Here is a 15,442-nt window from a genome sequence, read left to right on the forward strand (position 1 = left end):
GAGAGAGAGAGAGAGAGAGAGAGAGAGTGCGCGCAAGAGTGCGAGTGAGGAGGATCGATCGAACGCGCCATTTTGTTGTCCGTGTCACCCGACATCTCGCAGTGCGCGCGACTTTCGGGTAGGTGCGAGTGCGGGAGCGGCCGCCACCCGGGAGAGCCGGAGGAGATCACCCGCGAGCATCGATTGAGTGGCGGCCCAAGGGCGGCAACCAGAGAGGTAGTCTCGTGCACTATAGGAGAGACTACACGGCAGCAGGCTGGGAGGACGGCTGAGCGAGGTGGTGGGTCCCGTCGTGGAGGAGGCCGTCGAGCCGGAGGATGTGACCTCGTTGACGGGACCCTCGAGGGAGGCCTCGATAACCAGAGTTCAACCGCCGCCCCCTAGGATAACGAGCCTTAGTCCGCCGAGGCCGCCATCGCGACAACCGCTCGTCGAGTCCCAGCCCCGGGTCCAGCCCCAGGCTCAGGCCCAGCGCAGGCCGAGCAAGGAGCTCAAGGAACCCAAGGAGCCCGCGAACTCGAAGGGCCCGCGCGAGTCGAGGGAGTCAAGGGATCCCAAGGCGCAGAACGAAAACATGGGGACGGTCCTCTCGTTCAGCCCGCGGGAGCGGCACGGCCCGGTACTGGCCTCGTCTAGCCCATCGACTCACCCGACCACCGGGCCCAACTTCACCCTCAACAACTTCAACTACGAGCACCTGAACAATGTGAAGAACCGAGAGAACAAGAGCGTCCCCCGCCCCCCCCCGGCCGCCCCCAACAACTCCCTGCAAAACAACAACATTAACCTCAACAACAACGACAACGCCCGCATCATATCGGAGAAGAACGCCCTGGAGAAGAACCTGAAGAAGAACTCTCTCATTATCGGGGCCCTCTCGTGGAAGAGATTCAGCACCATCAACAACAACAAGAAGAAGCTGGACAATAAGAACAAGAACATGAAGTTCAGGCAGCCCCTCGACAACATCGCCGTAACCGACAAAAATAAGAATATACAGACGCCCCAAGTGAGTTCGCACCTTATGATCTTTGACCCTTTCGAGCCCCACATGCTTTTACAACTGCGCACCAAGCTCTAGAGATTTCATGCACTTGGAGCATCCCGTCTTTATCGACAGTGCCCGATCATTGCATTACTTTATTATGACGTTTATTGCCTGATGCACGCACATATTAATGATAAATCTTGATCGAGGCGCGTACTCGATCTCGATCGGCGCACGCAAAGTTCCTTCTCGCGCTACTTCAATGAAATTCGACGGATGCGCAAAAGCCAATGAGAGTCTCTGTCGGTAATGGCGGCGCTTAAGCACTTACACTACTAGTCGATTACAACAGACTGCCATTCTATACCTGTACTGCGTGTAAAATGCTACTCGGTGAACGAATGATTGACAGGATTGTCGATTGCTCTGCAAATCGATAGCATTGCTTTTCCTCGACGTGCTTGCCCTTCGCTCACTCTTACTCCGGCTCGATTATTTCTAAAAATAACCGTCTAAGCATGCCTACTCTCGTACATTTTCCAAGTACACCCGAGCATCCAGGCTCCGCGTTCCCTTTAAATTCACCTCAATACGTAAACAGATTTAATTACTTTAAAACGAACTACCTGACAATAATTCAAAGCTAACGATATCAAATGCCAATGACATAATATCGTCGCGTCCTCCCTATCCCTATATTCATCCCAAGATTATTATCAATTTTCCTAGGACTAGACGACTTATACGCTTAACAATTATTTCATTACGAGCATATTTTATTATATTTTTTTTTTTTATCATTGCAACTTCCTCTATCTAGTACGAGCAAAATATAGATGGCAATTAAAATAGTTATAAGAGAGTTAACGCGAACGTCCAGGTGACAGCAACGCAATTAGTGGCTTGAGTTGTATGGAATGAAGGTAATTTGTTTGATTGCTTAATTAAGCTGAATTGCGTTGATCTTATTTAATGGCGAGGCAAAATCAAATACGATTTAACCGAAATTAATTAATATGTCGTTAAAAAGGAGGTCGGAATCCACTTGCTTTAATAAAAAACATAAATAGCAATACTTACGGAGGAGAAGACATTCGATAATGTTTACCTACATCATTATTACGGATTACGCGGGATCTAATTACAATATAACGCTAATTTACCCAATTGACGAATATTCAGCAATTCTAGGCTGCTTCTTTTCAAATGTGATTAAACACGTGTCGATTATTTAAAACTTACTCGATTCTTTTGATAATGTTTATCGTCGATTATAACTTACAAAATATACTGGAACAGTGTACTAATTTGTTTAAATAAATTTTTCTAAATACTACTGCTCAATTATAGTAAAAATAAGTTTATATATAATTTTGTATTGTAGGTTTGTTTTCATTATAATGCTTGCTTCTTCCAAACGCATTATTACAGTTACTAATTGATTACGTTTACCACATTAGTATGAGAATAATTAGAGAAAGTTTTGCTTAATGTATGAATTTTAATATATAAGTAGAGACTTAATATTATTAAACGAGCTTTAAAAAATTTTCTAATTGTTTTTATTTATGTCGATGCGAAAATAGCTAATCAAACAAAAATAAAGATTTTTTTTTTAATTTAATAATAAAATTTTTTTCCATTATTGTATAATATCCTTGAATAATATGATTATTCAAGGAATGTCACTCGAGATTTCTTGGTACTTTCATTAATCATAATGATATTTGGAAACATTATAAGAAGCCTTTCAGAAGCACTAAAAGCATGCTCTTTTCGCAAAATTTATGGTTCTACATCTCATAATTAATGGAATACAGATTTGCAGACCTAGAAGCTCAGCAAATTAAATTAAATTACAAATTTTAAAGGAAAGTTGATAATTAAGTTGAGATTATACTCCTTTTTATTGCCTCTTTGGGAAGTTACAGCATATATATATATATATATATATATATATATATATATATATACATAGTCTGGGAACTTTATTCCAATAGCACTTTCATGAAGTTTTGTATATTTCGATTCTTAACTGTATTTTACAACTCTGGATAAACGGGTAAAATATGTTAGTCTATGCTGAAATGCACAATTATTTTATGAAATCAATGTAATTAATATAATAATCTTTAAAAGAAATTAATTGTCTCTATATCCTATGAATGACATATACAACCGTTCTCCTCACAATTAAAACGATCGTCACGCCATTTCTAAATTAGCTAATTACCCCCCAAAATAATATCTCCTATTAGTTATTAAAATGTCATCAAACAGCTTGTCTGCCGTATACCTAGTAGTACACCAGTAGTTTAGCTGGCCATCCGAATCACTGCTATCGTAAACAAAAGGCAAGTCGGTAATAGCGAAAAATGGCCGACTTCGAACTCGGCAGTAGTAGCAACGAAGTCAAAGGTATGCGTTACCGAAACCCTCGTGCCTGCTGGTAGATAAATTTGGCACCGGGTTCTCTACATAAAGTAAATGGGCAAAAACACCCTCTCTTATTCGAATGCAGGTGTCAATGATCGCCCCGCCCATGAACACGTCCTTTTATTCGTATCAGACGAAGGCGCCGATCACGAACAACAACCACAGCTCGCACAATACGACGTGCGAGAAGCTCGTGCAGAAGCCCCAGCCCCCGGCGTCCCGGAAGACCGTCATCCAGGCCTCCACCTCGGAGCTGCTCAAGTGTCTCGGCATCTACTTGCAGGCCAAGTGCATCAAACTCAGAGACTTCCAAGCGGGGGACGCCGTCATGTGGCTACGGACGGTTGACCGCAGCTTGTTACTGCAGGGCTGGCAGGTGAGCGACATCGTCTACTTGCAACTCGCCTCCCTATCCCGGCCCCTACCAACCCGTCGCCCCGCGTTCCCCGACCACCGCGGCATTCGACAGCTTTGGCCGCTCGCACTCTGGCCTCCATACGCGTCATTTTCTTTTCATTATTAATCCACGAGCTTTTTATTACAAAGCCACCACCCGATCATTTTCTAACAGACAGAAAGTTTTGAAAGACCCTTGAGCGCTTCTGCTCCACGTATAGCGCGACGGTTGATCAATGAAGTCGTGCACAAAAATAGTTTAGATTTATTCAAAATTCCGCTTCGAGTGAGACCAGAAATATAAGCTTAACACGCATTAAAAATGGCATTGGCTGGTAGCTTGCTTACATAAATGATCAAACGTGTCATCGCTAGTCGGTCGCCTGTCATCGCAAAATCGGAATGCTTTATGAATTTCAAATGATTTCTATTGTTGAAAATTAAGTTGTTCGTGCATGGATTTGAATAATAATTACCATATCGTAAACTTGACTCATTGTCCAAGAGTTTTCATGTCCAAATGTTTAATGGCTTATTCGTTATAAATAAGTCATTATATCAAAATGCCGCGGATATATCACGTTTAATTATTCTCCATCCTTTTAGATCTTCTAATCCAATAAAGCGCAAACTGTGTAATATAATTAAAATTAACATATAGAGAAAGGTTCGGCGATTGCACTTTTATTGCGACGAACTATTTCGCTCGCGAGCTCCGTTTGTCCGATTCTATTAGAGAGACAAACAAATCGTCCTTCTTTGGTAGTACAAAGTATACGAAAAACTGGGTTGAGCACACTCTGAAAAAAAGAAAAAAAATGTTTTATGATCTCCTACGGGTATAATAAACGTATATGCTGCGTGATCCGACTTTCTATGAGGCATTCCTCTCACTCGCAAAAACTTTCTATTTATTCGTACTCGTGAATGCACGTTTCGAAGCCTCACGACACTACGTTTCTTCGAAGCGAGCTTACGCGTGCATGTGTGTTTTGTTTGTGTTGCGTGTATCTACGCTCGCGCTTGCGCACGGCAGATCTTTATTTTACTTCGGACACATTGATATCTCCAATAATGTGAATAGATGCATTCGCACTAGCACAATTCGCACAGCGAATGCGCAAAACTATAAAACTATAAAAGTACTTTATCTACTTATCCTGTGATGCAATCTTCTAGTCGTATGTATTAAACTTTACACTCGGCTTTCATATTTAACAAATAAATATTAATCCGCTGGTGCAGTACTGTGCTATATAATTTTATCAATACAAATGAAAATAGCATAAATAGACGAATTATTATTTAACCAATTTTCTATTTCATTCTATATATTTATTTTTATTTTTATTCATTATAACTACGTCATAAAATTACGATAAGTACATTTCATGGCATTCATGCTCTGCAATGCGAGTAAAGCCAAAATTTATATGTTCTAATCGAGCGATAAATCCTACTGTTAACTATCGTGATGTCGCACTTTGTATTTTATATCATTTAGGCATTCAATTATTTTTATTCTCGCGTTTAAAAGCCCGAATGACAAATAACTGATGATTGTATAAACATTCTGCTTCTACGATATGGATGATTTTACAAAAATTATTATATAGCCCTTAACCGTGTAGACCTCTACGACTATAATTTGGATATTTTAAAAGTAATCTTTTTCAAAATGTCATATCGATATACGTTTTAAGTAATTAAAATTATTACGGAAAATCTTTAAGACTGTATAATTAAAGAAGTTTTTTCAATTATTAAATAACTTGTTTTTTCTCAATTCAAATAGGACTGTAATTATAATTTTCCTTTTAAATTACCTTCCTATTAACTCACATGATAACTTTATCAATTAATTAATATAATGTATATAACTTCTTAAAGGACATTTTCGTTATTACATATTAATGTTAAACTCTGTTGATCGATTTGACAAATAATCATCTGATAAATTTTCGATATCGGGTTCAACCGGTCAATTATAAAATTTAAGATAACATGACGTATCCATCAGATAAGAGGAAGTAAACTTAAGTTTATCTGAAAATCGATATTCGGCCCAAATAAACGATGTTACAGGATGATTTCAAGTTCTATTTAACGTACGTCTTCAAATTAAAAAAAAAAACTGAATACCGTATACTGAAGTTAAATAAATTGTATTTTATTTATTATTTTTTCATTTTTTTAACGATCCAAAACATAAAACGCTTCAACTCTGCACCCGAGTAGGAAATATAAACTGGAATTATTATCCTTCGAAATGAATTCGATCATTGCATAGATTCTAGTTTGGTCAATCGCAAAATATCATGTGTGTGTAGGTTTTTTTAAGAGATACAGACGGCAAATATGTGCATAACCAGATGAATCAGCTAAAAAAAAAAAAAAATAAGCAAGGGTTGCTGGAAAGTGCTCCGATTGTTGAAAAAGAAAGTTGTCGGGGTTGATTCACTTTTATTCGATACGCGTAAGGCGTCCGTACACACTCAGCACTGCAGCCGTCTAGGAAAACAAGCGGCTCGTAACGAGAATCGTGCGCATGACACTCCAGTCAGAATATGTCACGTGGGGTGTGTTACTCGACAAACTCGACGTACGCCTATAGTAGTGACAGGAAGAGAGAGAAGGCAAGAGAGAGGCAAGGCTATATCGACTGCTACAACGTGCTTTTTTATTCTCAGGCATTTATGCTTACTGTTGCATTTTGTCGAAATAAAGCCTATTATACCAGATAAAACTGGATTATCAACGTACTGCAGATCTTCCCTTTCCCCTCGCGCACGCGCGCACACACGCCCACACACATATTAGTAGTAACTTATTCGTGTGACTAAGGATGTGAAGGTGGTATCTTATGAGATTAACAGTGGTATTCTAACCTTCATGTATTGCGGTATTTAACTTTGTTCTATTTAATTATTGACAAAACTGTTTTATTCGGCAAAATTGAAATAATGAAATTTTAAAGGATCGAACCAAGTCTAATGATGCCATTTCAAAAGTAAATATTTTTGATAAATTCGCATTTTCATTTACTCTATACGATTGCTTATTATTAAATTTAAACTCGAATTCGTAATATAGATTGATAAGTTTTACAATCCTTTTCTTAGGTGCAAGACTTTTTATAATAATTATTCGGGAAATTTATTAGAAAATTTACCCACGATAATTAGAAGAATGCAATTATTTACAAAATAAAAGCTTATATATTGTTTAGCCTTTTGCTTTTGGAATATATATTAAAGTCTTGATGTTGATTGACATGCTACATGAAATAATTCTTTCGATTGGGGGCGGGAGAGGGCAAAAAGTGAGTCTATCAATTCAGAAAACGGTGAAAGGTAATAAAATACTTGAGACAATCGCTGGGATTTTTATAAATATTTTATTTAATCTTGATATTGCAGTCGAGAAAGGATTCTCCTCTGTCTGTCTGGTTCTCCCTCCTCCTCCTCCTCCTCCTCCTCTTACGCACACCCTTGTGTACACGCACGTATATATAATTCAAGATTCACCCCGTCGCCGACCACCCCCCAACCCTTGGAGTTCTCTAATTAAAGTCTGCGGGGCTATAACGTCGTGCGCGTGTACGAGAAAGATAGAGGTTGAGTGCGAGTGCTCGAGGGGTTGGTGGATTGGGCGAAGGGAAAGAAGGGAGAGCGAAAGGGGCTCGCGATCAGCTCCGTACAACACTATATCTTCATCCCAGCGACCCCGACTCGTCGTTCAACATCAGCATCGCATATTTCTACAGGCATACATACATACACACTCGTTCGAGGTCTCACCCTTCCCAAAGTCACAAATGGGGCCTTCCCGCAGTGGCCGCGAGCCAGCCACGTGACCGCCTCCATTCTGCCCCTTACGATGTATAAGGGCTGCCTAATGTTTCCACCCCCTGCACACATTGCTCTACATCCTTTGGCAATTCTCGATATTTTCTTCGCTTTCATGCTGGCTTAGGCGAATAATTTTTCTTTTCCACGCGCTCGGCACTTTTAACCTGATCTGGCTCTTCAATTTTGCCATGCAGACGAATAAATGTAAAGGGAAATATTAGAAAAGGACTAGGGGAGTGACAAACGTGTTATGAATATTTCTTGGTCCGCGATTTACTGCAGCTCGCAATAGCAGATGTAGAATTAAGAAAAGTCAAACATAATCATCGATAATCAGTTGGCAAAATTTATTGCTACATAACTTCAACGAATACTCTATATTGTCATGGCACTTTAGTTTTACTAAAGTAGCATAAAAATACATTTATTCGATAAACTTAATTTTCTCATATGAAATAAAAAAGGAAAAATAAGCATTATCGTATGCAGGAAAAATTAATATTATTATTGGAATTTAATTGGCTTTAAACATTTTTAGTTTCATTATGATAATGATGATTAATAATTATGCTGATAAACATTATATATATTACAAAGTATGAGCGACTGAAAATAAACATCATTTTTCGTTAAAACATTATTAAAAGTTTAAAATATATAAGTAACTAGAATTTTGGAGGGAAAATGTTATGAATGTCAAGGAATTAATAACGAATGTACTTATTAAAAAGTGAAGCATTATAATTACAATTTAAAATTAAATTTATTATAATTACAGGCTTAAAAGGTTTAAATGAAATGATAATGTTCAAATACAGCCAGCCTCTGTTTTCTTTTAGATTTTCATAATTTTAATTTTTAATCTATTGCATTAGGATAGATGACTTTTTAAAAGTGAAAAATATTATAATAACTTTGTCGAGTAAAAATATTCGAATAGTTAATGAATATACGTCACTTTAGACGAAAGTCTGCTATTTTTAAATATGAAACGAAGTAAACAATAAATTTACGGATGCTTGCGAGGGAAGCGAAGTGGCAGATCTTGGGAAAAGAGGCAAGCAACTCCTTCAGTTGAGTGATGATGAAATTACAATATCTTTTATAAAGCTTTCACGTGATTCGTAATTACGAGAAAGTTTTTTACGATTGCATTTGATGGTCGTGTGGCACGTGTGTCGACATTAAGAGTGATCTCATTTAATGGGCAGCCTTTGACGCAAGGATCATTTGGGGTGAGCCTATCTTCGGCTTACTAACGAATCCTGTGGACGAGGTTGTATGCCAGCCGCAGGACACGGATTCGTTTGTCATGCGAGATTTCTATTTCCCGTGCCTCAAAATTTATATCACTGCTTGTCTTTCATTATTTCAGGACGATTCCCCGTAGCCGGATTGGTCGGACTCTCGTCGCGTATCGAACATCTATCAACGTGAGAAATCAAAGGACCGCTTAATATAAGTTTAATTATCCTTAGCTTCTATCAAATATAATGCAACAAGCATTATTACTATGCACGAGTGTCTTCCATTACGTAAATTCCCTCGCAAAACTTCCGTTGCCCAATAAATTTTCAAAGCCGTGAATCTTGCATAAGAATCGTAAATTTTCTTAAAGTAGAATTTATTTTTGATCAGCCTTTAATCCTTTTACTCGCGTTTCGTACCATTAAATGAAACTTTAATAGTATAATTCTGAAACTTATAGCTTCGTCTACTTTTCCTTCTTTTTCTTCTTCTTCTTGTCAAACATGCATGGAAGAGAAAGAGAAAGAGAAAGAGAAAGAGAGAGAGAGAGAGAGAGAGAGAGAGAGAGAGTGGGAGAGAGAGTGGGAGAGAAGGTTAGAGATTACTGCTTAAATAATTATTGACGGCTTTGGATTACGCATTTTCTCAGATGATTATTTTCCAGTTTAAATACGATATTTTAACAATCGTTAAATTAAACGATCAAAAATCTAAAATTCTCAGAAAATTTTATCTTCCCTTACAAAGGCACTACCTTTTGAAATAAAGCTGCAATAATCAATTTAATGAAATCCATCGTTGAGTTTTATTATCAAGCATTGCCGTCATTCCGCTTCTTCATGCCGATTTTTTCTAAGCGTAGGATAAAATCACGGAGATTCGCTAAGGAATCTCCCACACTGGAACAAATCGGAGTCGCGACGTTAGCCAAGTCGTTTAGATAAGCGATGTCTCGCGCTTAAGACTCCTATGCACCCCGTGGCGACTACCCCCTAATGACTTATCTCGCTTATGCGATTTCCATGTAATATAATGTGAGCGTTGAAAGGGAGAAGGTCAAGCGATACTCGGCACCGGCGATAGAAACGAAAAAAAAGCAAATAGATCGGCGTAGTGGGTAAGCGGGTGACGGGGGGGGGTGAGTAAATCGGAATATTATGCAGGCACATGTACGAATTCTGGGGCTGAGTTTCTCATTGCGTTTGAGGACGGGGGCCGGAGGTAAGGGGGCCCCTCCCGTCGCTCCCGGCGCTCCCGTCGGGGGCTTCGCTCTTATTGCGCGCTACTAAAGACAGCGGCGAGCGCGCGAGCCTCGTCATCGCGTTACGCGAAACCGCAGCTCGATTTTTGCGTGGCTCGCGCACGGGTGAAAACCGCATTCATCGGCCACCCTGCCGATCCCTCCAATCCCCCGGAACTCCCTCTTTCGCGCATTGAGATATTAGCGATCTGTCGCTCTAGATCCGCCTATAGCACCCATCCTTTCTAAGCGAAGACGGTGTCCAATTAAGCACCGAGCAATCATGCCGCCATATAAATATTTACGCTCTCGCCTATAAATCAACGGCTAGCCGGTTTACATAATTCCTTTTGCATAATGATCAAGTTGACCATTGTAGTATGATCGATCAATCGGCTTGACGGTATCAACTTGGATTAATCGAAGTGGATGGGGAGGAGGAAGGAACGGGGGTATTATAGGCATTTATTACGATGATGCTGAGAAAATATCAGCGGACATCGGGTGTCTTGATATTTTGTTGCGCGTCGACACCGAAGGTCAATCCGGTCGGTAATTGGTATTCGGCAGTGAAGTCACTTAGAGACTTACGCTCGGCCGTTATCGCGACGAGGAACGCGTTGGCGTAAAAAGAATAATCCAGCCTACTTACGTAAACGGGTATCCTGCAAAGTAATAGCGCGACGCTCGGCGCTCGGCGAACTTTAAATATTAAAAGAAGCGAGAGAAATATAGGGACGCGTATGTGCGTGTATTCCCTTCCTCACCCCCTTGACGCATCGCCGTGCTCAATGGCATCGATCGTCGCGCACTTTCCATTCTCGGCCTCCCTCCTGCCTACCGCCTCCACCGCCGCCGCCACCGCCTCCACCACCCTTTGGTTAGCGAGCGTGAAAATAACGAGGTCGTAATGGGGCCGGGACGCGGCTGGGGATCGCGATCGTACTCCACCGACTCGGGCGGTTCCTTGTCCTCCGCGCACCCATCACCTCGGTATCAAGAGCCGCTTCGCGATCGATCGCGCACGTGCTCAAATCTAATCAGTCAAGGGTGAGTTATGCGCTCGTCTCTTCGCGTCCGTCCGCTCTTGTGTGCGTATGCGTGCGTACGCGTGTCTCTGACGTTTCGCTCGACCGGATGCCTCTCTCTCTCTCTCTCTCTCTCTCTCTCTCTCTCTCTCTGCGTGCGTGAGTGCGTGTGTGTGCGTGCGTGCGCGCGTGTGTGTGTGTGTGTGTGTGTGTGTGTGTGTGTGTGTGTGGAACGTAAGCCCTCGCAAAGCTCTTTTTCAAAGTCGCTCGGATTATTCAGGCATGAGAGCACACATACGTATACGCCAACGGCTCCACGACTGATGAACCTTTTCATTTTCCAGTTTCTTTTATTCTACTGCGTATGAAACCTGCTCGAGTACCTATGAGCCTAATGGGAATTATTTCATCAATTCGCACAAACGCGGACTATTAACAATGCGGCAGCGCGTTTCTTCTCCCCATTCACAATTATAATTGCATTAACGAGTAGGAGCGCGAGTATATCAGCCGAATAATAATAAATTGGAGTGCACTCGTCCTGTGTCGTTAAGTCTCATCGAGATTTAACAATGGTCCGTGAAATAATGCGCTCGTTATTCCATAACGAAGGATCCGCAAATTCCTAACGTCCTCTTGTCTTTGAGCCGAGTCTTGCATTGCAAATGGCTAATTCGCTCATCCAAAGCCGAATGCTTCATTTATATTTATTACTTATCTGCATTTATATGATTGTACGAGCGTGTGCAATTGGAGCTGCTATGACTCATACGGCGGGTAAACGATATGCAACGTAATTGCAACGGGTTATGTGAATATTTGCTCAAATATTTCAATTTTAACGTAAAGCGAATTTGTGAGCCGAGCAGTGCTCTTATTATGGAATTATTTGTTATGCAATTTAATGTTGCTTCCCTCGGTTACAAAATATTGATAAACTCTCGCGATACCCTTAAGAGCTGTAAATTTCCACATAATTTATTATAACGAATACGCCGTTTGCTTTCGAATTTCCTTTTAATATGATAGGGCATTAAAATCTATTAAAAATGACTTTTTTCTATTTTTTTCTTTCTTCTTTTTTATTATCTTTCATGCGCAAGACTTTGTAGATAATTACTTTTAAGGATGAATGTGTCTGAAAACTTTTTTTACATTCAGTGCTTCTCATTGCCATTGGTACATTGCATAATTTTAAAGAAACTTAAATACATAAATACAGCTACACACGTTGTATTTAAGATGTTTCCTGAACGGTATCGATCGTTTTCCTTGACATCGTTTCTATTAAAGCATTTTTTTCTTGTTTTGTTTTGGTTTTATTATTTAATTACATATTACTTGTACATATTGCACGTAAATGAAATGAAAGAAACGAATTTTTCAATACAAATTAAATTATAATTATTACAGAACTATATAACGCGTAATACTTTAAATTAACGATCCATTCAAGAAACGCATTGATTCACCTTATAAATTTTATGCAAAGCGAATATTTTTAAATAATTCGATACCCCTTCGATGCATCCATACATGGCAATATCGATTGACAAACCAAAATATGAAATACTTTATAATAAACTTATTTCTCGAGGCATTTGCAGATACGTGTCGTAATTAATTCATGCAATCAAAATGGTACATGCTTATTTATTGAATAATGTTAAGAAACATGGATGGAAGCGATAGCCGAGGACGTAAAGTATGGCGGGGAGGGGAAGGTGTCACTAACGGGCACACGTGATAATAAAAATAGGACGGCTCACAAGGCATTGATCGGACTTTGTATAAAACGACGATGTACGTAAATGTAATTTGGACGCTGAGAGTACGTGCGAAGTGTAATCCAGAATCGTAAAGTTCTCAAGTTAATGGAAGCACAATACGTTATTGTCAAAGTTGTAGGGCGGTGCATTGTTATGTCTGGATTCGCGTTTTGGACCCGAGCTGCGTCTCATTTGTCGAGTATAATCAAGTCACGTGCAACACGTGGTTGCTTAAACGATGTCAATTCATTTCGTCGAGACTGTGGAGCTTGCAAGACATAGAGAGAGAGAGAGAGAGAGAGAGAGAGAGAGAGAGAGAGAGAGAGAGAGAGAGAGAGAGAGAGAGAGAGAGCGAGAGAGTGAGAGAGAGAGAGAGAGAGAGAGAGAGAGGGAGAGAGAGGGAGAACGTGAGTGTGTATGACACCGGGAATGAGGATGGACGGATAAGAGGGTGAAGGAGGAATGAGGAGCGTACATGTACATATACGCGCATATAAAATCTAATTACCAGCGAATCCGTAGGCTGATTGGCAATCTCGCAAGAGCTTCCGCGTGTCTTGTTTATGTGCCAGCTCCCGTGCGTTAGAGCACGTGCTTTTCGAGCATTTGCCTATTTTATGCTTAAGAGCTATGAAGCCAAAATAGCGTAATAATACGATCAGAAAAGAATGTTTGCCAATGTCAAGTTGAAACCTCATGCTCCGCGATTTGTCGAGGTGTGCCTCCGCGACAATTGGACGAACGCGTTTCGCCGAACCTCGAACGATGCGACAAAGAGCAGACATTTTTTATATATATATCTAATCCTTGATTTAGACCTATTTGCATAATTTTCCAGATATATTATTAAACATTCATCAAAAAGCTCATTGTTAAGATGAAGAATCTTAGTTGTACGCATAGGCATATTATATATTTGATCGATAATTAGTCATCAAACTCGGTCCAACTAAAAATATATCCATTATTAAATAAAAACCTTATTGGTTATATTAAAATAAAATAATATATGTCTAACGTAATTTATTTAAAACTATTACTACTAATAATACTATTATAACTATAACAGCAACAACAACCTTGAAATTATAACCATTATTTATTATTTATCTTTCATTATAATTTAATAAACATTTAATAATTAATATTTATATAATATAAATTGATAATGTAATGCGATTATCTAAGATAATATAGAAATTTGTAAATGTTTGAAAACTATATACAAAGATATTTAGGTCCAATGAAGGAATGCAAGTATGACACTATTGGAATTTTTACGAAAACTTGTAGCACAATCGTTGAAATCCATGTAATAGGCTATGATTAACGATATAGATGCGAAGGATGTCAACAAATGAAATTAAATCTTAATACACTTGTTGATAATATAATATCAATTGTCTCTGTAAGCTCGGAAGATAATTGCGATTTCAACCGATAAAGTTGATTCATCTTATATTTGGCAAATATAATAATGACTTCAGATCCTATTTTATAATCATAAATAATATACCAATAACTTAATAATAATAATAGTTACAATCATCCAATAACTGAATATAATTGTGCGTATTGTAATTAAAAGCCGTATAAATTTTTCTCATATAAATATATATATATATATATATTATTCTAAAATTAAAAAAGATTTTTAAATAACATTCAAGCATGCATATTAATTATTACAGATAAACACCGCATGACAAAATGCGTCTTCGTATGTGGGTAAATGAAAAATTAATTTTCATTAAATTTATAATATTGCAATTATAACTCAAAATAAATTATTATATCTCGTGCCTAGAAAAATTAATTGAAATTGGTAATAGCTTTTAATTTAACGATACGTAAAATCTAAAGCTTATAACTGACTTGTTGCCTATACTGACTGACTGAGCTTATAACTAACCTCTAAAGCCTACACAGCTCCTACACAATGTCTAATAATTAATCGTAATAGTATGAATCACGCATATTTTCACTGCTTAAAGTGGTTAGTTTGGTAAGAGCGAAACTCGGATATGAGCACCAAGCACAGAAGAAGCAAGGACAATCAATCGAATTGAAAAAATAACATGTCGTATAAATAAATCGTAAGTGTCCATGTTCGTTTGGTAATGATGTTTGTTCAGGCCTGAACGGTAATTCATCAAAATATCGAACAAACAGTAATCCCCTAACCAGAGTAGAGAGGGCGACAGAATGACGGACAGACGAATAAAAGAAAGTACGCTAGCACGGTTCGGCTCGACTCGGTTCGGCTCGGCTCGGCTCGGCTCGGCTCGGCTCGATCGACTCCTTAAATAAGTCCCTTAAGTCCCAATCTCCTGGGCTGAATACTCTCTAAAAAACATTATGGATTAACGAGATGGGCGAGCGTCGACGCTTGTATCGGAAAACCGGAAAATTATTAGCGAGTGAGAATCGCTCGATAAGCCGGGGCGCGAGTTCTACGCCCGAAAGCAGCGATTCAAGGGAAGTCA

At 39.2% G+C, this 15,442-nt stretch overlaps 1 protein-coding gene across 1 annotated transcript in view; it reads left to right on the forward strand.

Annotated features, from left to right (window-relative positions):
- Positions 1-200: 200 nt before the first annotated feature.
- The window catches only part of Cdk5alpha (Cdk5 activator-like protein), a 22,243-nt gene continuing 7,001 nt past the window's right edge, over positions 201-15,442 (forward strand). Inside the window, exons 1-2 of the mRNA XM_011507749.1 lie at positions 201-1,009; positions 3,558-3,800. Of these exons, the coding sequence (XP_011506051.1) occupies positions 575-1,009; positions 3,558-3,800 (678 nt within the window). The 5' untranslated portion in view covers positions 201-574. The remainder of the gene's footprint in view (positions 1,010-3,557; positions 3,801-15,442) is intronic.

This window comes from Ceratosolen solmsi, unplaced genomic scaffold (assembly GCF_000503995.2).
Source record: "Ceratosolen solmsi marchali unplaced genomic scaffold, CerSol_1.0 scaffold1, whole genome shotgun sequence".
NCBI classification, from domain to species: Eukaryota; Metazoa; Arthropoda; class Insecta; order Hymenoptera; family Agaonidae; genus Ceratosolen; species Ceratosolen solmsi.